The sequence below is a fragment of the Notolepis coatsorum genome (assembly GCF_963971535.1).
Source record: "Notolepis coatsorum genome assembly, chromosome: 13".
NCBI classification, from domain to species: Eukaryota; Metazoa; Chordata; class Actinopteri; order Aulopiformes; family Paralepididae; genus Notolepis; species Notolepis coatsorum.
The window spans coordinates 66,288,493-66,315,409 of record NC_140177.1 but is presented as its reverse complement, the minus strand read 5'-3'; the positions used below and the strand labels follow the sequence as shown (position 1 = coordinate 66,315,409).

Here is a 26,917-nt window from a genome sequence, read left to right as displayed (position 1 = left end):
CCCTTTAGCTGCCCTTACTGTGGATGCGGAGAACAGTTGAGTGAAAGATGATCAAAAGGCATACATACACATGCTCCTGGGCACTATGGGTATGTAATCCATAGTGTAATCAGAAATAAAATTCACTGGATCAAAGAGTTTACATTTTAAATGACTGCCTCAAAAATACAATTAGTTCAAAATCAACCTCTACCACCATGATTAATCAACGTATCATAATGGATTACAGCAATGTTTCATAATCACATACTCCAACATTGGCCCCTCAAACCCAGTGAGAAAGGAAATGTATTCTGAGAAATAGGTTCATACCAGTTTTAATGATCACCCTGCATCAGTGAAGAACGGTTATTTGTGAGGAAAAAAAAGTCTTTCCAGTTGATAAACAATCCAGAGGCCAGAGCTTTCACTTGTTAAAAAGGAGAAATACCTTTATTTTTTCTTTTAAGACCATTAAAATAAATACTATACAGAATCCAATGTAGAAAAGTTGATACATGGCTTCTGTCTCAAAGGTTAACAATTATCACATTTTTTTTTGTTTTTTTAATAAATTCATTTAAAAAATAGCACTGACCAGCAACCCGGGAACAGAACCCTTTTCCTGACCAGACCCCCCCTCCCTCGCTCCCATTTGTGACAGGCAATTTTTTAAACCATGAAACAGAAAGAAAAAACAAAGACAATCTCTATACTCCAATAATTTGTAGTTTTGGTCCTTTTCATGTAAAGACCCCCACTCTTATATAACAATATTTTGGTGAGGTAGGTTACAAAAGTGACACCACCTTTTTCAAAATGATATTTTCCTGGGGAACAAAAATAAAAATCTGAAGAGGAAAAAAAGCATATAAAGAAAAGGAAAAAAGACCAAAGTGATGAAAAATCCCAACAACTCGTGACAGTCCAGAAGTGGCGAAAACCTCATCCTGTGAGCGGAGCCTTTTCCTCCGCCTCTCCAACTTCTGTCCACACCGCAAAAAAGAAATGAGTCTCAAACTTAAAGAAAAATAAAATGCTACTTCACAACTTTTTGACTATACAAGATAAGCTTATTAACAAGAAGCGCACAGCAGAGAAGGGTCAAAGAGGGGGAAAACAATTCATTCTCATGGATTTTTACTATACATTTTCTTTTTATTGAAGACTGTGCCCCGTGTGTAGATGCCCCAAAATCCCCTTCCCTGACAAGATGGAATTTCTTTTTTTTTGGGATACATGATGTCCTTTTCCTTTGACTATTCTGGTCAAAATGTAACTTTTTTTAAAGCGCGCCGCCCCCCCCCCCCCCCCCCCCCCTAAAGAAGGGTGGTTTTTTTGTTTAGTTTTTTGCACACAACAGACTGAGATGCAGTCTTTTGAAAAAAAACCATGTCCTGATCTCATTCATTACACATCAAAATTACATCAAGTTTTGAAACATCAAAGTTGCCACCACAAAACTGCTGTTCAGCAAGCCCCCCCTCCCTTTCAATTCAGTCACTGTTAATCATCTTTAAAAACAAGATCTTGTTACTAGCTTTGAGTGCATGATTGCCTTCTGTAAAAAGAAAAAGAAAAGAAATCTGCATCAAGATGGAGACATACTAGATAAAAAAAAAAAAAAAAAAAAAGCTGGTTGATGGGTGGGTTTGACGAAATGGGGTAAAGAAATATATACATATTAAGGCCTGAACTTGGGACCAACTGGGGGGAAATGTGGATAGTGGTAGGCAGACAAAAGCGGGTGAGAATGGTTGGGGAAATCCTTGTCCAGTTGATGATTCCCCCAAAAGTAAAGAAAAAGTTTGCATTTCAACTATGGGAGTCAAATAATTAAGGATTTCTGATGAGCGCTGAGGGATTTTAGGATTAGGAGGAGGAACTGAAGTGAGGATGAGTGCAGGGAGGAGCAACATGGGTAATTTCTTGAGCCGAACCCTTCAGACGAAGAACCCTATGTGCGTTTTGGAATTTATTGGTTGAGCCCACGTATTTGCAGTGCGTCAAATCACTTGGAGCGTCAATGAGATACATCACCTCTGAAGTACAGCATCTACTGCCTCTGACTATGAATGTACTCCCAACTTACCATCTTCGGTCAAGAGGTTTGAAAACATCGTTAAACCTAAAAATAAAAAAGCGGATTTGTCTAATGGTTCTTAGTCTGAAAAAAGAACGGACTTAAAAATAAACAAAAAAGGGGGTAACTCTTAATCGAGGAGGGCGGGGCAGAAAACGAAGGGCGGGCGGAATCTTCTAGATGAGGTCGGCCACGTTCATGGGCATCTCCTCGACGGTGGTGTTGTAGAAGGTCTCGATGTCACGCAGAGTTCTCTTGTCGTCCTCGGTAACCATGTTGATGGCCACGCCTTTCCTGCCAAAACGACCACCGCGGCCAATCCTGGGAGAGAGGGGGTTCATCTGGGGTCAGCGTTTTACTTTATATAATAGTAGTCAGAATGAGTCACAGGTGGACAGATTATGTCGAAGAGCGATGCATGCTCACTAGTTGACTCATCGGTCCTTTGGGTCTTGGCCAGATTTAGTTTTTTTGGGGTTGACAATTTCTTGATAAAGACTTAATTCCAGGGTTCATCAGTTGGCTTTGTAGAAAGACTTAGGAAAACAAAAATAACAAAAACAGTAACTGGATAAGAGTTGCTTTAATTAAATATATATATTCACCTGTGGATGTAGTTCTCCCTGTTGGTGGGCAGGTCATAGTTGATAACCAGAGACACCTGCTGGACGTCAATACCTCTGGCCTAAAAAATAAAAACATTCATGCAGTCAGGTCCAAGCACCATTTGGAAAGATATTGTCCAAAATGGCACTCAGTTTAGCCCAAATTGAGGTGGAGCAAACTTCACAACTGTGGGAAACTGGATGAATATGGAATTTGACCCAAGTCATACGACCTTGTTTCCAATAGGCTCATTGCAAAATGCCACCCTCTCATTCTGCTTATCCCAACGACTTCAGTAACTGCGTTGAGCAACACTGGAGTGTGATTTAACAGTGGAAATTCACGAGTTGTAGGGCCGGGTATTGACAAATACTTCCAGAGGCCCGTTTCGGTAAGTCACTGCCAAAGCACTGAAGTTGTAAAAGCGTCAGTTCTACACACTGGGAAGGACAAGACAGTTCTCAAGCTATGAGTCATTCCAAACACCCACACATCAATGCCTGGTTTTGGAAGATGACATTTTATCATAACAGTTTCAACTTGTAAATTATGTTTGACGTACATAATCCTTGTTAATATCTAGCTTGACAAGAGCCCCAAAACACATGTGTTGGACAATGGACACATTTGTGAGAGTGCATGGGGAGTGTGTCTGCCGCTTAGTCGTAAGTAGGGACATAGAGCCCAGTCACTGTGGAGAGCAGACGGGCTTCTCTACCAAAGAACTTTCAGTCATTCACCAACACAACAGCTGGGAGGAGAGGGTTTCTTTGGACAAATATAACATACAGCGGAGTGTAATCTGCCATCAAATTAATTAAACTCTTAAGCCCAGAGCCCTATTTTCTGAAAATCCACTTAAAATACATACCCAAGTAAATGTAATATTGCTCCACTTCTACAAGGTCAATGTAGGTCCACGGTCTATTACTAGGCTTGCTTAAATTGTGATTAAAGAATATGAATGATTTTTCTTTGCATCTTTGACAGTGAATAACACCATGCTAAAAATGACCAGACATAAGAAACACACTGAGCTCGTTCAGTACCTTCTTGAGATCACGTGTAAACAATCTAAGGAAATGAATAAAGGGAAGATTATTAAACAGAAGGTTTTATAGATACAGTACTGAATTCTGCCATCCAGACCCATGCAATTTGAAATATAGAACATGAGTCCTATAAATTACCTTATTTTATTACATGGCGTTTTCACATTCGCCGAAATGCTTGCTTGTGATTGGTCAATAGCCCCCCCGACAGCGGTCATTATTTTTCAATAATGACCGCTGTGCGCAGCTGTTCGCAATCAAGCCCACTGACAGTGTTTCAGTGCAATTAGACACTGCCGGTGTTCTGCTGCCGGCGATGACAGGGGGCGGAGCGACGAGCGGAGCCAGAACCAGTGTTGCGAGTCGATGTAAAATGAATTAGGTATATTGTTAGTAAGTTAGCCATGTAATAAGCGGGATAATGTATAGCTATACTCGGTCATTGTCGCAAAATAATTGACCTTCACTGACGTTTAAAACACCTCGCCGAAGCGGCTCGGTATTTTAAACTCCGTGTCGGTCAATTATTTTGCGACAATGACCTCGTAGCATACATTATCCCTTACATAGCCAACTTGCACACTATGGATCAGGGCAAATCTCCTCTTTCAAATGGCAGAGTTCAATTTGGATTTAGCATCACCAGGCGTGCATGAAGAACAGAACAAAATCTACTGTATGTACAGTAGGTTTTTTTTATTCGTGAGACAGCCAAATAGGGGAGACAAACTAACTGCGCTCAAATATATAATCCTGAGTAATAAAAATAATTCATACACTAGTCATTTGTTTGAAGGCACCTAGAGCTGTTGGGAAGTGTAGTTTAAAAAAAATCCTGCTGTTTGACATAATTAAACATCCTAACCATGTCACGACAGTCTAGAGGACTGATTTATGACGTGATGTCATTTGCGGTCTGGTACCAGACGGGCGGAAGAGGTTAAGGTTACTAGATGGCTAGTAGACCTATAACCCCAGCCCTACTAGATAGCTAGAAGACCTATAGGCGTCCTAAGGCTGATGTAATGCAGGGTCAACCTTTGATCAAATATAGGGTCGCTGGCATCAAGCCCTACTAGATAGCTAGAAGACCTATAGGTGTCCTAAGGCTGATGTAATGCAGGGGCAACCTTTGATCAAATATAGGGTCGCTGGCATCATTGCTTCATAGCATGGGGGCCTTTCTGTGTGGAGTTTGCATGAGTTTCCTCCGGGTACTCCGGTTTCCTCCCATACCAAAAGACATGCTAGGTTTCCTGCCAATGACCTTGACCGAGGTACATTACAACGTTGGTCCCCGGGTGCCACACTGGCTGCCCACTGCTCCTAAATACTTAGGATGGCTCAAATGAGGACAAATTTCCCCAAGGGGATTAATCAAGGTACAACTGTAATTAAAAATATAGTTCTGAGTTGGTAGGCATTGTGGCCCAACCATTGAAGCTCAGAAGTGCATTTGTTATAGGGGCATAAGGGTACACCAAGCCTGTGGTTTGTTTGGACCATGGTTCTCAAATTATGCCCCCTTAAATACTTCAGTAGTTTGTTACTTCTATTAACACATTGAGGACGCGTTTGGTCGTTAGTTCATGCCGACCTTTGAGTGCCCCCGACGCTATTATAACTAGGGCTGACCTTCGAAGCTTTTTTTGGCAATCGAAGCTTCGGGGCCGAGCTTCGATTTTAATTTAGAAAATAACTTTTTTTTTTTTTTTTTAATCTTATGTTGTGGGACTTGTACAGCACTTTCGTAAACGTTGTTGTTTTTAAATGTGCTCTATAAATAAAGTGGGTTGGATTAATTAATTAAGTAGCCCCTTTCGTGACTGACGCATCCAACAAGGTTTCACTCGGCTGTGTGATTTAATTCAAACGCTGTTGTCGTTTGGAACAACTTCAGATTTCATGGGAACTACCAATCCCCCAAATCAAGAATGTTTAAGATGAATGAAGTAAGATTTTGATTATTTGAAATATGGCCTGTGTAGACTAAACTATGCACAGAATTATGTCAGTCTACAAGGTCCGGATTCTACATGGTCCGGCAATGTAGACCTTGTAGACTCCACTACAGACCAATTATCAGTGAATGTTCATGCATTTTTAAGAAGGGCAACTTCCACAAAAAAACAAAGAACTCACCAAAACATCTCAGTAGCACCTTATCTAAATGTTATATTTCATATATGGAGATTCATATTTATTTATGTATTGCATGAATTTCTACATTTTATTTCCTATTTTGTTTATTCATCCCAGTATCTTTCTTTCTTATGTGTGGAATTCTACAAGGTGCGCGCACACACACACACTTACATTTAGTCATTTAGCTGACGCTTTTATCCAAAGCGACTTACAAGTTCTGTACGACAAGACAGCAAGAAGGGTACAACTCTATCAGCTGAGTAACAATGTTCATCAAAGTGTTGCGTGTTACAGTGTAGGTTAGTTTATTAGGACAAGTGCATGACAGTAAGGTTAGTCACGGTTAGATTTTTATTTTATTTTTTATCATTTCAGATAATGGTTGAAGAAGTGAGTTAATTTTTTTTTTTTTTTTTCGATTTTTTTTTAATGTTCGAAGCTTGTGCCATCGAATCGAACGTTCGAAGCTTCGAAGCATTTAAGACAGCCCCAATTATAACGTGTCGTTTCCCCCCCCCCCCCCCCCCCCCATCAATCGAGCCTCGGGTTAGTAGTGCTGCAGAGGTCTCTCTTGAGCTCAATTGGGAAGATACTGCCCCCTATCGTCTCTCCCTACATCAGTGTAAAGTAATGGGGTGCAGTTACACAGGGAGAGTGGCCAGTTTGCTCATTTTACTTTTCAGTCAAACCAACTGAAGGATCCATTGTGCTCGTCGGCCCGGAAAACTCGTGGATTATGTATTTACAGGACCCAACACTGTAAACAATAAGTGTGATCGATATTTAGAATGGCAATCAGAAATTGGAATAATCTTTTTGGATAACATCTGATCTCAGGTAATATATCAGCGTTTGCCCTATGCGTGTGGCTGTGATCGCTGATTAGGAAATTATTTTTCAGCCCGCCTCTATAGCGTGCATAAGATTAAGTACACATACTATTGATAATCTAGCGTTTATTTGAAAACGATTCATAAATGGGGCGAAAAATGACAACGTTTGTGTATGCTAGAATATTCCAGTAAATGCCTTTTATCACGGAATCTATATATTTTCCTGAAAAACGGAGGGCTTTTCAAAATGCTATAAAACGAAAACAATCGTTTCGACAATGTTGACTGCAAACAAGTCATTGATAAATGACAGGCAGATTAGACACATAGCAATAATTTAAGAGAGATTATGCGTTCACAACGCTATCATTGAAGTGGGTCCTGACCACTCAAACTGTTAGACAGTGCTCAAAATAAGCTTATACAATGGCATGCAAATTTCTTTGATTCCGAGTGTTATTTCTCATAACACTCCACGTGATCCCAGAAACTGCCCACAACCGAATTACTTTTCCGAATCACTCGCCGTTTGTTTTTAGGAATGAAACCAAGATGGCGGACAAATACGTGGAATGTGTTAGTTGCTTACACAATGTTGGATTATGTAATTGGTTGGTCACATGACTCATTGTGAAACAAAATAAAAATCGCAAGAAGTGTGGTGTTAGATGGCATTCGTTGTAGAACCTCCCTCTCCTTCAAAAGGACAGTCATTTCACTGTTAATAAAATTTTCAATCAATCAAATAACAACCGCTAACTTCACTAGATGGCATGCTTTGAAGCAACCCATGTATAGATGTAGCACTGTCTCTGTATGTCATATGTTATGATGCATTGAAAATGAGGGACCCTGATGTAAACAAGACGAAAGTCTCTCTGGTTTGCATCCCCTTAACAATTGTGTGTATTGAGCTGTACTGTACACATTCTGCAATCTGGTAATACAATCTTCAATCAATCCAATAACAACCACTAATTTCACTGTTAGATGCCATGCTTTGTAGCAACCTGCGTCTGCAAAGGACACTGTCGCACGAAGCGATTTCACTGGATGTCGCGGACACATGGAAGTATGGATATATTCGTAATGAATAATTTTAAAAAGACACCGTTAACTGGAATATGTTAGTCATTTACACAATGTTGGATTATGTAATTGGTTTTGTTAGATGGCATGCTTTGAAACAACGCACCTCCCAGCTGCTTCTAGACAGGCAATTTTTTTTTTCACTTTTTCTCCCATTTTTCTATATTTTCTTCCATCACAATTTCGTATCATCCAATTCAACCCTCCCCTGTCACGAACGCTGTTTCTTGCCTCCAACAAGCCGGCTGCAATGTGGACTAAGTCATACATAGCACAAGTCCCCTCCGGTACTTGAGGTAACAGCAGTCGCATCTTTTCACCTGCGCAGCTCGACCTCTCAGTGGCGAGGAGTAACACGTGGGAGGCTCACGCTGCCCCCGACACTTCCTGATTCTACTGCGCAGGCGCACCAACCGACCTGTAGGAGTCGCTGTCCACAACGCCCGATCCCCACCCATCAGTTTCCCACCCCCTAATACGGCCAATGTGTATTAGTACGGACGACCAGCTAAACTGAAAGCAAATGTGGATCGCTGGGCTCGAACAGGCAAGCCCAGCGTCTCCAGATTTCGTGGTGACCGCCTTGCCAACTACGCCACGTAGCCGCCCTAGACACAGGCAACTTTTTATAAAAAAAAAACTTTGGACCTACTTTTTCTGCGGATGGTTGTGAATAAATCTCGATTATGCTTCAATTACTGTGTGTTTCTTGTATAGCAATAAGGTTGGATGAATTCGGCAATTGTATAAAAGACATTACACCACTTGTAGTCGTGTTATAAGAATTGGAGCATGCCTAGGGGGGGGGGGGGGGGGGGGGTCTAACGACCCTCGGCTGCGCCTCGGGCCTAACAACCACCCCTAGGCATGCGCTAATTCTTATAACACTCCTGCGCGTGATGTAATGCTTAATTTAAAACCGTCCATTTCTCTTTTATTCTTAGTCTCAAAACTACACTTCAAAAAGTGTGCCGGTCCACATCAATGGACGTTACTCCATTTTGAGCTAACTAACTCAGGATTTCATCATGGCAAGCCAAATAAATATATAGGGAGAGAACAAAACATAAATCTATTTAAAAAAGAAAATGACTGCCAAACATTCATTCCACTCCAGATCAGCATTGCCAGTACAGTACGGAGCACAACAGCTGAACCGCCTGCCACTCGTCTTTCCGCCTGGCATCTGACCAGGAACCAGAGGGTTTAAACACCAGTGCAGTAGTTCCTCTAGTTAGCGCATGTTGCCTGCCCGCTTCGCTAGACTGGACTCTATGCACGTCACATGCACAGGATAGAAGCCTTGCATCACATGTCCCCTCCGGTACACGAGGAGGCAGCCTGTCACATCTTTTCACCTGCCAGCGCAGACTCTGTGGCGAGGTGTAACGCATGAGAGGCTCACACTAGACCCGTGTGTGTCTCTACTTACCAGCAGGTCAGTGGTAATGAGAACTCTACTGGAGCCGGAGCGGAACTCCCTCATGATCAGGTCTCTCTCCTTCTGGTCCATGTCGCCGTGCTGGAGAAGGACAAACTGTTAGCAGACTGCATACCTTCCTTTACTTGATCTCAGAACAATCTCTGGCATCCCTTCCAGTAGATTATTTTGAGGGAAGCAAAATTACACCAATGAAACGGGATGAAATTGTGGGCAACAGCTGTAGTATTCCACAATAAATATCCCATCTTCGCTCATTGATGAAATTAAACTTATTTATTACAAAATATATAATATGTAAATAGTTACTATATATATAGTTGAAATCTGATGTGAAATCTGATGTAAACATTTAAGTTCAAGTTCAAGTTCTTAGAGTTCTTTAGAGTTTGAGATAGGGTTGCTGCGGTTACCGCAATCACGTCACACCCTCTGCAGAGTCAAGCTGATTACCGCATAACTGGCTGTTTAAAAATATAATAAAAATTTATAGTTGTGTATAGCCTATGTTCGAAAGTTTCCACTCAGTTGCGCAGTTAACATTCTGATCGAACCCCAGAACTTGTTTTGCTGCTACTGAAAGTTTTCGCTTTGAACCTGCTAAAAATATGGATATTGTAGCGAAACCCAATCGAAGGGCATTCGGACGCCGTAAATGCTGTCGTTTTGATCCCGAAAGACGGTCACAGTTAGCGAGGACAGGCAAGTTCTGGAGCAGTAACGTTAGATATGCCATATTGTGTGCCGAGCGCAGTTGCCCAAGTTAACGTTAGCAAGTTGGCTCCGTGCTGTGTAACAGGTTGGTAGAAAGCGGCACCTGGTAGAATAAGCCAAAATGTACTCCTGGGCCGTGTTATGGTATGCGTTGAAAGATAGCCAGCTACACATAACGTTAGGGATTAAACTGTTGGCTATCTAATGTAACGATAGGGCTGAGTGAGCAGTTTTCTTGAGTAAGCCCCATGTAATAACCGGATACATCACTAGCTTTAGCTGGTGTTAATTCGCTGGCCACTGGGTTGAACAAACTATTCATGACGTTATTATTATTATCCGTTATGCAGATAGATAGGACAGTCAATTAATTCCTAGTTAGTTATTGAACCAAGCGTTTGGTTAACGTTAGCTACCGCGAGTCGCGACCAGCAATTTCAAGAACAGCCAGTGTTTTCAACCAATATTATTCCTGCTGCAAAATTGTCCTGGAATAAAGATAGACATTAAACGTTAGAGGAAATATTAAACTATAAGGCCATGTACATAATTTACTGCTCACTATACTTCCTTACATATGTAATACGTCCTACTGTGTGGAAGTATGGGATCATTTAAAGACCGTAATTCCAATAGTCTTACTGCAAAAGCGGGTTAGTATGACCACACAAATCTACTGTTTATATAAAGTCTCATGTTATGATTTGGTTTATTATAGAATTGTGCAAATAATGTACAGAGCTAAAGCAAAGTTTCTCAATACACGAAAGAAAATGATAAATTTACTGTTCAAAAAGCTAAGGGATTAAGAGAAAAGAGTTTGTCTAGCTATTTTTGAAGATTAGAAATGAATAATTCGTTATGACACATGTAAGACACAACAAACAACCACAGGATCAAGGATATGGAGGGAGTTTGGGTGGAAAAATATAATTAGATACTTTATAACACCAGAAATACAGGGCAATTACACACCAGCAAAGAAAACATGTTGGGAGTGTGGACAGGAAGGGGCGAACCATACACACATATTCTGGGGATGTCAGAAGATAACACTACTGGGAAGAGATAATAAATGAAATAATAGGATACGAAATACCCCAGGGAGGCCAAGTGTTGTATTTGGGGAATCTGTCACAAGAAGGAATCCAAGGGGAAGACAAATACTTGATTAAGATATTGATAGTGGCAGCCAAAAAAGCTCTAACTAAACTGTGGTACAAGGTAGAAGTGCCGACAAAGGATCAATGGATGGAGTTGGTAGAGGGGATACAGGAAATGGAGAGAATCACATATCTGCTGAGGCTGCAAGAAGAAAAGTTTGAATGGAAATGGGGAAAATGGGAAGAATACAGGAGGGGAAGTAACAACATCACAGAGGTTTGAAAAGGATACAAGGAAATGAATGAAAATGTAAAATAAATAATGGACCCATGCCACACTTTTTCTTTACAAATTTTTTGTGCATTTGTTTTATATTTATGTACTGTTGAAATGTATTGTCTATGAATGTTGTCTATGTATGTTGTTGAAAAAAATTAATAATTCTAATTTTACTTGCGCTTTTGATTTGAATTATTGTTGACAGGCCACGCCTCAACCACGAGGCTCTGACCATTGCTATGAGGATTTGGGGGGGGGTATTGTGTCCGTAGCATGAACAGCCTTTACTCACTGACCAGAGAAGACTGGGATTGAATAGGGACTGCTTCCCTCTGCCCCTGTCAGATATAGGACTAAGTGCCAAGACTGGGACACCGCCTTGTCCAGTTGACAAGGGGGGGGGGGGGGGGACACACGAGACAACACACAGGACGAGGACACAGACATCTCGTCTAGTTGTGAATATTTTAAAGCTGCTCAAGACTTCCTTCTCCAATCTGAATCCCTGTAGGGTCTTACCAGGGCAGAGACGGTAAAGTCCCTGGCGTGCATCTTCTCAGTAAGCCAGTCCACCTTCCTCCTAGTGTTGATGAAGATGACGGCCTGGGTGATGGTCAGAGTCTCGTACAGATCGCACAGTGTGTCCAACTTCCACTCCTGGAATGAGAGAAGTATATCATTTTAATCATCCATTACTTAATCTGTCCCGGCCTAAACTCAAATGGCTACCTAACCAATTGCTTTAAACGCAATAAACACTACCGTACTTTTCGGACTATAAGCCGCGGCTCCCCCCCCCCTGACCCTGCAGCTTATATAACGGTGCGGCTAATCTATGGATTTTTACAGCTAACTGGGCACACTCCCTCAGCTCTGTGACCGTCAGATCAGACTCCTAAATCTGCTGCAGCAGTGCACGCCTTGCCCCTCCTACGCCTCACATAACCACGTCAACAAACCATTACGGCAAGGGGAGTGCATGAGCAGCTCAGAGCTCCTCTTTTCAACATAACTGAAGCATTAAACAAAATGACCCAGTCAACGAACTATTCACTTTAGTTTATTAATACACGAGGCGTTGTCTAATGTTATCTAGCTGCTGATAGCTCCTGATATCAGTTTGACATTCGATTTCGCAGGTGCTGGCTAACTGGCTCTATCGTTATGAGAGCTAACGTTGCTACCTATATGTACCTAAAGCCTTCGACACTGTTAACCACGACATACTTTTATATAAACTGAAGGCTATGGGTTTTAACAGTATATCCTTAAGGTGGATGGAGTCTTATCTGAGAGGCAGGAAACAAGTAGTGGAAATGAATGAGACCATATCCTCCTCACTCCAACAGACGTGCGGGGTGCCGCAAGGAAGTATTTTAGGACCACTTTTATTTCTTTTATATATCAATGACATGAAAACTGCATGTGATTGTAAACTGTTTTTATTTGCGGACGATGCTGCACTCATGGTCTCCCATCAGGACAAAAGAGAAGTAGAGAGGTCACTCAGTCTAGAGCTTGTCAAGATCAGTCATTGGCTGGTCGAAAACAGGTTATCCCCACACCTGGGTAAAACCGAAGCTATCCTTTTTGGCTCGGCCATACGACTTAAGAGGTCTCCTGGGTTCAAGGTAGTGGTAGGAGATATCGAGTTAACAGCAAAGGAGGAAGTCACATACTTAGGATGTATTTTGGACAACACCTTATCAGGGGTGAGCATGGCACAAAAGGTGGTCACAAAGATCAATCAGAGAATAAAATTTCTCGGTAGAGTGTCCACCTATATTAACAGGTCAGCAATGGAAGTCCTGGCAGGGGCACTGATCCAATGTCATTATGACTATGCATGCTCCTCCTGGTACACTGGCATCACAGTAGCACTGAAAGGTAGGCTACAGACAGCTCAGAACAAATTAGTTAGAATGATTTTAAAACTCCATCCCAGGACTCACCTTACACAGACACATTTTAACAGCCTCAAATGGCTCAGGGTTGAGGAGAGGGTCTCTCAAATAAAACTCAACATAACACATAGGATACTCGGGAATACTGTCCCTCAGTACCTCAGTGGATATTTTAACATGGTAAGGGATGTACACGGACACGGCACCAGGGGGAGCCCTACAGACATCGTCCCAGTGAGATGCAATAGGAAAATTGGCCAAAACGCATTCCTATATTCAGCAGCAGTACAATGGAATAGCCTACCAATGGAGTTAAAGACCATAAGCCCCTTCTCCACTTTTAAATTAGCTATAAAGAGGTGGATCATAAGTAGCAGAAGCTGGGAGTAGTGAACAAAGGGTTTTAATATGCGTTGTTCCTTTTTTATTCTTTTATCGTCTATAAAATGGAATATTATTGTATGTATTTTTTTTGTTTTTATACCACACATCCTGACATACAGACACTACAAACACCCACGTCCACACACCAGTACATAAATCCACTGACACCAATGATGAAGGACCACAATGGAAACAAGCCTATGGCTTTAATGTGTTTTTATGAAATCCTATTGGTAAATGGAGAAAATGTATACCTGTTTTCATATTGTGATCCAATGTATATGTGTGATTTTCCATTCTAAACCAATAAACTATTCAATCAATCAAAAATACCTGGAGCTCCTAACTGGCTCTATCAGTATGAGAGCTAACATTGCTACCTATATGCACCAGGCGCTGCTAACTGGCTATCGTTATGAGAGCTAACGTTGCTACCTACTGTACCAGGCGCTGGCTAACTGGCTATCGTTCCTGTTTAAACAAAAATGTCAATAAATGGGAGCTTCCTCAAACAGCCATCTCTTTCCCAACAATCCCCTCTGTGCACGAACCCTTACATATGGTAATTAAACATTAAAACACCTGCGGCTTATACATGTACACTTCATTCAATTTAGCTGCTGCGGCTTATATTCAGGTGCGGCTTATAGTGCAAAAAGTACGGTAGTCTATAATCAGTTATTTAAAAAAGAAAATAGAGGCCTTGTCTTTGCTGGCCTGTAACGGGCACCTGGTGGTACTAAATCCAGATTTTACTGCCATTGGAGATTTGGGCTGATCATAGATTTATGACATGGCCATAATAAGGTAATTTATAGGCCTAATTCTATATTCGTATTTCAAATTGCATGTGTACACTTGATCTCAAGAAGGTGCTGAATGAGCTCAGTGGCAATTTAAAACATCTGGTCAATGTTAGCATGGTGTTATTCACTGTCGAGATAGAAAAAAGATTAGGGATGTCCGATATTATCGGCCGATATCGGCAGTAAAATGTGATATCGGAAAATATCGGTATCGGTTTAAAAAAACAATAACAATATTTGTTATATATATATATCCAGTGAAATTATTAGTTACCTGAAATTCCGTTTTTGGGGGGGGGGAACCCTGCATATATCGGTATCGGTTGATATCGGTATCGGAAATTAAGAGTTGGACAATATCGGAATATCGGTAAAAAAGCCAATATCGAGCATCCCTAAAAAAAATACAATATTTACACTGGGAATACATTCCCTCGGGTCCATAGATGTCCCTAGATACCAAGAACATGCTAAATGACATTGTAGAAGTGGAGCAATCTTCCATTTACTAGGGTATGTACCTGTAGGGGAATTTCCCAAAAATATGGCTAGGGATTAAGATCAAGATCAGAGATATAATAGAAGATGTTTTGTTTAGGGGAGCAGGGCTTGTGTACAGGTCAAGCCAAGGAGTTCCGTTTTCAGCCTCATGAGTTCAGATCATGCACCCAGAGGGTATGGCACCAAGACAATGCTAGACAGAACGTCGAGCAAAGTCCGAGGACCAGACCCGACTGCTGGGGTCAGTTGACACGCATGGGAATCATCACCAAACGGACACAACACAACTAGATCGATTTAACCAGAGTGGCCTTTTGGGGGGGAACATTCTCGGAATGCAGGGCTGTACGCTAAGCTTTTTCACTAGGGGCAAGTGTAAATGAGAAATTTAGGGGCAAAAAATATTTTTTAGGGGCACATTTTTAAATAACAATGTTACCATTATTTATATCGGTTGTTTTTTTATTTAAAAAAGTTTTATTATCTGCGAGACATCGCCACCACGCAACAAGTCAAAATGCTCGCTATATGCAACCAGCTCCACTGTCTGTGTGCGTGTACTCGAGTAGCCTCCAGCTACGGCCAGGATTCTCCGGAGCTGCAGCTGGACCCTATACTGTAGCCTCCAGCTACGGTCAGGATTCTCCGGCGCTGCAGCTGGATCCTATTGACTATATTCAGCGTGCCCTCAGCTCGAATACGCATCGACTCAGTGTTATAACATTGATAGACATTGATATCAGGAGCTATCTGAACTATTTAGTTTAATGGGACGTTTCGTTTTGAACAGTTAGCGAGCTATCATGCACTACTAGACTTGCTGGAGGATTTGTTGATATCAGTAGCTAGCCGGCTGGCAGGCTCACCGAGGTCCCAGTGTCCCACTAGAGACTAGTGTTTACAACAGCCACGGGTGCGGGAGGGAGGAGGAGCAGACGCCGCAGCTCTCTCCGTGTGTCTGAGTTCAGTTCAGTTCGGCTCACTATAGGAGGTCGAACGCGTCGAAAATATGAAGCAATACTAACTTTACTTTTCTTCATAGCTAAATCAGACAGTCAGCCAGTCTATCAGAGTGAGTGCTCAGTCGATTGTTCCCGCTGATCATACCTGCTGAGTGCTCACTGCTCAGCAAGCGTGAGTGGCGTCATCACACGCCTTGGATAATTTAGGAGTGAAATGCAAATGCAAGGCTTGAAAGCACTGCTCACAAGCCCGCCCCCAGATAATATTTACCAATCGCAACGGCCAACTAAAGGGACAATTCGCGACCATCTCGTCGCACTGTACAGCCCTGGAATGTTACAAGTAGTCAATCAAAACTCTTTGAAAATTAACGGGACATAACAATGATTTATAACTATTTTCAAACACTTGTTCAACCGTACATCTAATAGGATGAAAGTTAACAGGTCTGTAGATATCCTAAAGACTCAAATGGTTGTATTGCCGGTATAGCTCAGGCAGAAATGAACAAACTTCAATCTAAGGTACATGGGAAGTTGCCATCACTTCTCACCTCCTTCTCGACGTTGATGTAGAACTGCCTGATACCCTCCAGGGTCAGCTCCTCCTTCTTCACCAGGATGCGGATAGGCTCACGCATGAACTTCTTGGTGACCTCCAACACGTCGGCGGGCATGGTGGCAGACAGCAGAACAACCTGCAGGGAGGAGTCAAAGGTCAGCATGTGTACTTAGTGATCGACACATGATACAAGAACCTAGAAAATAGGAATGTGGGGCGGCTAGGTGGTGTAGTGGGCAAGGCGCTCGCCATCAACGCTGGAGACGCTGGGTTCGAATCCAGCTCTCGGCGTTGCCATCAGCTTGGCTGGTCGTTCATACCAACACAATTGGCAGTGTTGGGTGGGAAAGCTGATGGGTGGGTCCTGGGCGTTGTGGACAGCGACCCTATACAGTTCGGTCGGGGCGCCTGCACAGCGAGGGTAGGATCTGGAGGGAGGTAGTGTGACCTTCCACACGTTACTCTCCCGGTGAGAATCTGCGCTGCCAGGCTGGCTGCCGGCTGGCTGGCTGCACATGCGTCGGAGGAAAGCATGCGACAGTCTCCGGACCAACAGTAGGGGGGGGGGGGGGGGGTGCGCAACAACCAGGAAGGGGGTTGGGAATTGGCATAACGACTAAACAGTGGGATGGGAGAAAATCGGAAAAAGGAGGGGGGAAAAGATAATAAAAAAATATAGGAATGTAGCATGTGCCGACTAGAGACAGCGGCAAAACAATTCCCCCCCCCCCCCCCCCCCAAAAAAGCACCATTTAGGAAGGGAACATGTGTGTCGCATGTGCCCCATTTGGACAAAAGAGTGTTTCACCAGCTCATTGGTCTACTGTACTCAACATAACAGATCAGTGGAGCCTTCACACCACATTGAGTTTAAACCTCTTAACACTTTCGCGGCCAACCACGTATACGTTATTGGACGCCAACGGTTAGCAGCCAAAAACGTTTTGGATAGTTTTCCCCTTTTTTCAATTTTATTATCCTATTCAATGCATGTTGCCATTAAAAGGCATACTGGCGGGGGGCAGGTGGCGCACGGAGATTACGTTCGTCACCAACACCGGGAGACACTAGGATTCGCCTGTTTGAATCCAGCTCCCGGCGTTGCTATCAGCTTGGCTGTCCTCTCACGCTGATACAATTGGCTGTATCAGGGGGTGGGAAGCTGAAGGGTGGGTCCTGGGCGTTGTGGACAGCGACCCCTACAGTTCGGTCGGGGCGCCTGCTCAGCGAGGGTTGGATCTGAGGAGAGATAGTGTGGCCTCCCACACGCTACACTCTCCCCGATGAGAACCTGCGCGGCCAGGTTGGCCTGCCCCAGGCTGCACATGCGTTGGAGGAAAGCATGCGACAGTCTCCGGTCTCCCGGACCAACAGTAGGGGAAAGTACGCAACAACCAGGAAGGGTGGGATGGGAGAAAAATCGGGAAAAAGGGGAATATATTTATATAAAAAAAAAAAAAAAAAAAAAAAAGGCATACTGGGACTCCGAAGGTGCAGTACCGGCCAGATCCTGCGAGTATGCAGTATCGAGAGTGCAGTAAACCCTGTTCCAAACCGGGTGCTACGTTTAAACCGCTCCGGACGGACTTTTCTAGTAATGGGAAACCTAGGGCTTCACCCGATCGCATTGAACGTTTTCAGGACCCACGATCCATATGTTGTGGTGGGTTATGTCGTGGACCAGATGGCGATCAAATAATTGGAATATTGTTTTTGGAATACCACCGACCACAGGTAAGGACAATCCGACATCAATTTCAGCTCGATTGTGCAAGGTTATCATACCCATCCCCCTGATCGGCGTGTGTTGTGGTAATAACGAACGACGTTACTGGCAATCAAATAATCAGAAACGACCCCGCTCCCCTTTCATGCATTCATGATGAAACATGATACCCATTGGAAATAGTAGCATGTCCACTGTCCAGGGACGAAACAACTTTTTTTTAGTAGAATTCACACTGCGCCCTATAACCAGCCTCCCAGGAATTAGCCCGGATCATTCCAAAATGATACTTCTATTCACCACGGTATAACGCGTGAACGTATTCATGAAAAAAATCTATTATTTTTTGCATCGGAAGATAGTTACTGTCAAATGACCATGGTATTGTATCCATAGCTATAAAATATAGATTTAGCTCTACAAACAAGGTGACAGTGAAACTATGTAATGGAAACCTGGCCCAGCTAGAGATAGATGGGAAATCGAATGGCCGCGAATGTGTTGGCCGTCACGCACCTCGCAGCACTCGACTGCGTTTCTGACGATCATTAAATACATTGTTGGAAAGTTCAACTTCCCGCCGTTTGATCGACACGCCTCTCAAACCATTGCATGCGTTCAGTCTCTAGAGAGAAACATCTGGCGAGCATCATTTGACAAGTGACCACATCCGCTCTGATGGCGAGAATGATTGACCACCTTTGTAGCCCATGAAATTCTAGAGCTAGGGATATCCCATGCGAGGGCTGATCGCAACGAGAACGGGGTAGAAGAAGGCCCCGGGGGAAACATTTGTTTTGCCTCGAAATGAAAAGAGGGTGGCCATTTTGGATAATCATACAGAATAACGCCGGTACACATTACAAAAACCTTTTGTGAAACTAATTTTCTATGGGATAGTTCAACTTTAGACCTGTACTAGATAAGACTTCAGGATATGGAACAGTTATGTTTTTCAGCTACCTCTCAGCATCTGGCAACCAGTAAACAGATATTGTTACTCCATTTCATTAGCACTGATTTTGATTTGAAGACACTTTATTGGGCAAGAAACTTCAGAATGTTACCTTTCAAAAGAGATTACTCGTGCATGTGCTATAAGTATAGTAAATCGCTAATTACATTGGGCATGCAATAGTAAAAAATTAATAAAGCCCCATTTTTGCCCAGTGCTCAAGTGGCTAAACGCATCATTCATTCTTAGCCTTCAGCTCCGGAGGCAAAGACAATTCCTGACCGTTACCACAACTACCCGAGAGGGCAGGGTTAGACCAGAGGGCAGGGTTAGACCAGGGAGAGGGCAGGGTTAGACCAGGTTAAATAGCTACAAAGCAATTGACCAATCTCAAGCCCGCCCTCTTTTCTTGATCCTCCACAATCACAACTGTTGCTCCCATCGGACAAGTTGTGACTGGAGGATGGAGAAAAGAGGGTGGGTTTGAGATGGGTACATATTTTGCACTATGGGAGTACGAAGGAGGAATGAGAGTCTTGCCTGAGGCAACATCTTACTTGGTAATGCATTTGTTCAAGAGTAACAGCAGGTTACACGAGAGCATTTGATTTCCTTGCTTTTAAGTGTACACAATGTGATGGTAATTTAACTGTAATACAATGCCTGCTATACTGAGATGTTAATAATAAAATCCAATTCAAGTACCGGTATGTAGTCTGCAAATTAGTCGTAAGTAGGGACAGAGATCCAGTTACTGTGGAAAGCAGACAGGCTTCTCTACCAAAGAACTTTCAATCCTTCACCAACACAACAGCTGGGAGGAGAGGGTTTCTTTGGCACACTACAAAAATACATTGAATCCTGTGGAAATACCACAGGAGCCAAGAGCCACACTCATGTCAGATTTCCAACTACTATGCATCACAAACAATCTAAGCACAGGAGGTGCAAGTGTGTGCCACTGCTCTCAGCTGGTAAAATCAGTTCTCATGATTAGATGGTTTGAGAGGTTTCAAAATATAATCTGATATACAATCAACTCTGCGATAAGCCGGGGCTCAGGGGTTTGTGTGATCTTTTTTGGTCGACCGGTGAAATAATAAGTCATAAATACCTGCGTATTGCTTCCCAGTTTCTGGAAGATTTCGTAGATCTGGTCCTTGAACCCTCTGCTCAACATCTCGTCAGCCTCGTCCAGCACAAACATTTTGATGTACTTGGAAGCTGGGCAGGGCAAAAGAAAAACATTTAAATGATTGAATTCACCAGATACAAGTGTCAAATCCTATACATCTTTCATACAACCCCCTTGCATCAATTATAAGTCTAAGTAGCTTCAAAGTTAATGAACTTCAGACTATGCCTTAAAAACAACCTTGACCCCAGTGATTTCAGGATCTAAATGACACTGTATTCAGCCAGTGATGTTTCTGATCATGGCTCCAGAGCCTGGTATTCTGAACACTCCAGCCAGCAGAACACTGTCTGGGGAAACAGAACACTCAGGGGATTCCAGAGTCAGTTGACACGCATGGATTTCATCATTACACAGTCTTTTTATTTATTGGGGTGGATTATGGCTACCAACCACAGTAGATGCCTCATCATGCAGGTATTTACATAGTGGAGTTACCTGATCACTGATAAATCATCTTTCAAATGTATTCAAAGTAATTTATTATCAGTAGCATATTAGTTAAATTATTTAACTGGTAGATACCAAACTAAAGGCAAATTCTAGACATCCCATGTAATATTAAAACGTAACTGCCATCCCAGAACAACCCAAAGTAAAACTGCATGGCCTCCCGAGAGGGTTCATGCCATCATGTCACTCACAGAGGAATTTACGGTTGAGCATGTCAAACACGCGGCCGGGGGTCCCCACCACTATGTGAGGAGCCTCTGCCTGGAGTTTCTGGACCTCACTGCGGACATTGGTCCCTCCGATGCAAGCGTGGCACCCGGCACCCATGTAGTCACCCAGGGCCAGGATCACCTTCTGGATCTGTGGATGGACGAGGGAGATGGAATGTTAAACTACGGCTAGATCTCAATGTGGGATTTCTGGCTCCCGATGCAGATTGTGATTATTGTTCAGAGATGCAGCATGCCACATTAGATCAAAAACACCAAATTAGGGTTATGCCTTTATTTTGTTCTTGTTCTGCTGCAGATTTCACAACAGGCAAACTTGGGTAGTCAACTTCCAGTGGTTCAGAAACTAAAAGGTCAGGGTTAAGGCCCAGAGACAACCACAGGAAGATCAAGATGGTCCCAGTCTTGTCGGTATGAAGAAACTGGCCCATTTGCTCACTGACCAGATCTGTACGATTATACTCGACAAAAGTTACAGGCCATGTTTGGTTCAAAAAATTCTGAAGTACCTGTACTGTAACCTAGGCCAAATTATATTTCCTCTGAACTAGAATGACATTGTATTTACCACAAGGCAACCAGTAACTTGATCTCCAATGTTAAAGGAACACGAAGGGAGGCAAAGACACTAGCTCATCTTTAGAGTGTCATGACATCACAATAAAAATAAATTTTTAAATCCTGGCAGTTGACAAAACTACCAGAGGGCAGGGTTAGACCAGGTTAAATAGCTACACAGCAATGGACCCATCTCAAGACCGGCCCTCTTTCATTGATCCTCCACAACACTGGAGATGTTGAGAAAACGGATTAAAAAGATTCCCCTTTTTAATAAATAAAAAATAAAATAAAAGATTGTAGTCTGCTAATTAGTTGTAAGTAGGGACAGAGAGCCCAGTCACTGTGGAAAGCAGACAGGCTTCTTTACCAAAGAACTTTCAGTCCTTCACCAACACAACAGCTGGGAGGAGAGGGTTTCTTTGGCATCAATTTAATCGAATGAAAAGATTACTCCCAATCTTCTCGTCCGACTGTGGGGAAGATGGCAAATAAGTGTATTTCCCTAAATGTTTGGAGCGTTAAGACATTTAAACAATGAAGCCCCACCCCACTGCCCTTTACGACACAAACAGCCCTTTCACTACGCCCGTCAACTAATAACACGGATAGTCAGATACCGAATCCAACATTGACCCCATTCTAACATCTCATGTAGGCACCCACCTGCTGAGCCAGCTCCCTGGTAGGGGCCAGGACCAGGGCCTGAGTGGCCTTCATGTCCACATCGATCTGCTGCAGGATGGAGATGGCGAAGGTAGCGGTCTTGCCTGTCCCCGACTGGGCCTGAGCAATGACATCGTAAGCTGGAGAAAGAGAAACGCATCAACAATCCTGGAGCTCAAGAGCAGGGCACCAACACTGCCAAAAGACTTAACAGGCACAAATAAACCTTTGTGCACTTTATATTATATATAAAATAAAATCATGTCCGCCAAATGGCAAGAGGGTTCAGGTCGAATACATAGTCTGGAGACATGCCAGCGCCTCAACCACGAGGCTCTGACAAATGCTATGAGGATTTGGGGGGTATTGTGTCCGTAGCATGAACCAGCCTTTTTACTCACTGACCAGAGACGACTGGGATGAATAGGGACTGCTTCACTCTACCCCTGCCAGATATAGGACTAAGTGCCATTACAGGACACCGCCTTGCCCAGTTGACAGGGGGAGAAAAATAAAATCATGGGCCGACCTTAGCGACACAAATCAAGACAAGATTTCACCCAAAGGTCAAATCTTGGTTTGAATTGGGGCTGGGAAATATAGACCCAGTATCCAATGTGATGATCAACTGGATAATATAACGCACATTCGTTTACATACATAGAGCAGATGGTGTTCACCCTCCATCGTCGAACTCTCTGAGTACTACTTACTCACCCTTGATACAAGGGATAATGGCCCTCTGCTGGATGGCGGAAGGCTTTTCAAAACCATAGGCATAGATTCCCCTGAGCAGAGCCTCACGCAGGTTCATCTCATCAAAACTGTCCACGATCTGGTTCCAGTTACTCTGCAAGGTAAAAAGCCAAAGAAAGGGAGGGTAAGAATGGAAGGAAGAGGGGTGGGGTTTGAGATGGGTACATATTTTGCACTATGCGAGTACGAAGGAGGAACGTGAGTGAAACACTCAGGTAATGGCAAGTGTATGCCAGAGGCAACATCTTACTTGGTTATGCATTTGTTTGTGAGTAACCTGTTACATGCGAGAGCATTTTCAATTGATATGCGATTTCCTTGCTTTTTATGTGTACAAAAGGTGATTGTAATTTAACTAATATTAATGCCTGCTATACAGGATATGTTAGATAAAAAAATAAAATAAAAGATTGTAGTCTGCAAATTAGTTGTAAGTAGGGACAGAGATCCAGTTACTGTGGAAAGCAGACAGGCTTCTCTACCAAAGAACTTTCAATCCTGAAAACCAACACAACAGCTGGGAGGAGAGGGTTTCTTTGGCACGCTACAAAAATACATTGAATCCTGTGGAAATAGTGTCAAGAGCCACTCATGTCAGATTTTCAGGGGTGGAGATAAAAATAATATTTATTACATGGTTGCGAACGGGGTGGGGTCACTTGAGGACAACCACCAGGACACAAATTTAGTATTGCAGTAAAGGTAATATACAATTAGAAAACCTGTGTATTGATTGACATTTTATACCACCAAAGGACTCACCTCGATGATGCCATCTGGCTCCATGCCCTCGGGGCCATTGTCTCTGGAACTTGGAAAATAAAACAGAAAAATTAGTATTATGTCGTTAAAATTAAAGCGGCTTGGTGTCAAATCCTAGACATTGTTTCACACACACCCCCCCCCTCCCTTGCACAAGTCTAAGTAGATTCATGTAACAATACACCCTTTAAATTGAATGACTATGCCTTAAAAAGAACCTTGACCCCACTGATTTCAGGATCTAAATGATGTTTCTGATCATGGCTCCAGAGCCTGGTATTCTGAACACTCCAGTAAGCAGAACGCTGTCTGGGGAAACAGAACACTCAGGGGATTCCAGAGTCAGTTGACACGCATGGATTTCATCATTACAGTCTTTTTTTATGATGGGGGGGGGGGGGGTATGGCTACCAACCACAGTAGGCGCCTCATCACGCAGGTATTTACATAGTGGTTACCTCAGTGATCACCAATAAATAATCTTTCAGATGTATTTAATATTCATCGTAGCGTAAGAGTCATTAGTATTATGTCGCCACAATTAAAAAGAGGCTTGGTAATTTATGTCGAATTGTCCCATTTCCGTTGGACCCGTGAGCTCGAGTGGACAACATTCGGAGTTTCCATTCGCTGATAGTGTTCTCGCCATGGGGGTCAACCATCGTGTTTGTTTCGCGGGAAGACTAGAAAAAGCGTGATTTACATTGTTGTAACGTAACTCGGGATAAAAAAAAACTCATTTCAATAGCGGGGCACAAAATGGCTGAGTTGAATTGGGGAGTCATTAGAACCCGTATCAACCTGGGGATTCAATGTCTTAGGACTTTAGGCAGGACGTCAGTCACCTACGCGAGGCATTTTTTTTTTTTACAAAAAAAAAAGATGTCTGACGGCTCTCACGACGAGTCCGCCATTTCTTACTCACATCCAAGATGGTCGTGTCCTGCTCCGCCTGGAGAAGCCGGCAGCTAACCGACGGGCTAACGGAATGCGAGCCATCATTAGCATGGGCGGAATACTTCCGTGTATATAACATTACAGTATTGTCACAATATCAACGCGCGCCGCACCTCCCCCCCTTTATTATAGCTTATCGTATGCAAATCGGGATATAAATATATATATATCTTTTAAACGTAAGTTATTAAAAGTGTGTCTGGAAAAAACATGTCGTGATATTAACGGGGAAAAAGCTTAGCTAACGTCACTAGCCCGGTGAGGGGGGGGTGTGCACTGCATACAGGCCCCGTCGTTCATCATGCGAGAGGCCTCCTTCCATAGAGCCGGCAGGTCAGCGGAATGCACCGCCTCATGTTAACATGTTAGCCCCACGTTAGCCACCCTCTCGTGACCCTCCAACCGCCCCTCCTGCCTCAGTGTTCAGGCAGCAGCGCGCGGCTCGGGGGGGAAGCTTCCAGCGGCGCCCTCATCCTGCGGCCTAGCTACCGGCATTGTCCTGAGCGACCATGTGCGCTCCTATCATTTCACCCCGAAACAGTTACAAAATGTAATCATCACTCGACACATTTTCCGTAAACAACAATGAACAGTTAGAAAATACGGTACCGATGTATTCATTCGCCTGTCAAATGTCGAACCCCGAGCAAACCGAAGATATATAAAAGTGATAAAACCTTGAAGGCCGAGACCAGCCCCGGTTCACGTGCTCCTCCCGGAGCCGCCGCGAGCCGGGTTAGCTAGTTAGCCCCACGCGCTGGACTCAATGACAAGCTTTTAACGTCAACCGTGCACCTCAAACGAGCCGCCTAAACACGTATTAATGTAAGCGGGTCATACGAAAACATTCAACAGAGACAATGAGTGTTAAATACACCATTTACGATCAATATGGGCGGCCGTTAGCCAGGGCTAAGCGTCAGCCAACAGTAACGCTATACGGAAGACGCCGGCTCCGACAGAAAAACCTCGGTACAGTCATAAAAATTACATTGTAGATTCCAAAAGGCAACCGGAATGATATATTCGATATTCGGGTGATAACAAATGAATATGACCACATAAGGTAACATTGCTCCCTACAATTGTCGATGAAAATAATGCCTTACCTATCTTCATATTCAGCCGACATTATTACAAAGGAAGAAAATGTGGCAGAAATGTTTTATATACGTCGACGTGATACGCAAAGAAGCGTTTTCATTGCGGTAGAACACTGTCGATCAATCTGACTCCACCTATCGTGATATATGATTGGTTCGCTCGTATGTCATGAAAAAAGTGGGCGGATCTACAACGTCTATGCGTTTTGATGGTTTCACTGCAATGAGCAACCCGGAGAGGTGGAGTTAGTTAAGTCCTTTCTTAACTACTGTGTCAATATGAAAGCCCCGCTCACTTGAGCCACTTTGGGTTGAGACAAATTCGGCCATATACAAGAAGGTGGGGTATTATAGAGTTTCCGCATGCGCTATCGAACCATTGGCCAAAATAGACTAAAGGTGGGATTTAGTTGGCTGTTTCCTCCACTTCCTTTGTTTCTTCGTAGCCCGCCTCAATGTTAGTCATCGAATATGATTTCGTAATTTACAGTAATGCATTTCGTGTGCATGTGTTACAAGCACAACTCTGATGTTATGAAGGAAGACTGTCAGTCACACAAATCATCATCTTAAATTGGTGTCAGTGACTACAGCTCACTGATGAGAATGTATTATGACATCATACTGTGACATCACAAATGTTCTAGAATGTTCTATTATGACATGTTACTGTGACATCACAAATGTTCTAGAATGGTCTATTATGACATCATACTGACATCACAAATGTTCTAGAATGTTCTATTATGACATCATACTGTGACATCACAACGGAACATGTTTGCGTTCCATTTGAATAATATAAATAATATGTATGGTAAGGCTGTCCCGAAGCCTGTTTTTGGGATTCAAACTTCGTCAGGGTTCTTCGAACAGACGTTCGAACCTTCGTTTTTAATAGAAAAAATAGAAATAAAAATAAAATAATTTTATAAATTCTTTTTTTCTTTTTCTTTTTTATATCCTCAAACTAAATCCTCAATTTAAATAAAGTGATTCAAACTTCGTCAGGGTTTTTCGAACGGACGTTTGAACCTTCGTTTTTAATTACAAAATGTAAATAAAAAAATGTATTCTCTTTTTTTTATAATTTCTTTTTTATATATATATAT

General features: G+C 42.9%; 1 protein-coding gene across 1 annotated transcript; it reads right to left on the bottom strand.

Moving 5' to 3' along the window:
• Positions 1–301: 301 nt before the first annotated feature.
• LOC311238791 (eukaryotic initiation factor 4A-I) lies at positions 302–25,882 on the bottom strand. The gene is made up of 11 exons (XM_084326988.1): positions 25,812–25,882; positions 23,746–23,794; positions 22,945–23,077; positions 22,228–22,367; positions 20,965–21,133; positions 20,240–20,349; positions 16,437–16,580; positions 11,845–11,982; positions 9,220–9,309; positions 2,668–2,747; positions 302–2,383 (listed from the first exon to the last, which is right to left on the bottom strand). Exons 1-11 carry the CDS (start codon positions 25,832–25,834, stop codon positions 2,239–2,241), a joined length of 1,221 nt encoding a protein of 406 aa, XP_084183114.1. The 5' UTR covers positions 25,835–25,882; the 3' UTR covers positions 302–2,238.
• Between the last annotated feature and the right edge of the window lie 1,035 nt (positions 25,883–26,917).

What these genes read in the sequence shown, in the direction of transcription:
- LOC311238791 (XM_084326988.1), bottom strand. Translation starts at nt 25,834, where the DNA reads ATGTCGGCTGAATATGAAGATAG. An exon ending in CATTATCCCTTGTATCAAGG is followed by an intron (nt 22,368 to 22,944) that starts GTGAGTAAGTAG and finishes CTCTTTCTCCAG; the next exon opens with CTTACGATGTCATTGCTCAG. An exon ending in GCTCAACCGTAAATTCCTCT is followed by an intron (nt 20,350 to 20,964) that starts GTGAGTGACATG and finishes TGCCCTGCCCAG; the next exon opens with CTTCCAAGTACATCAAAATG.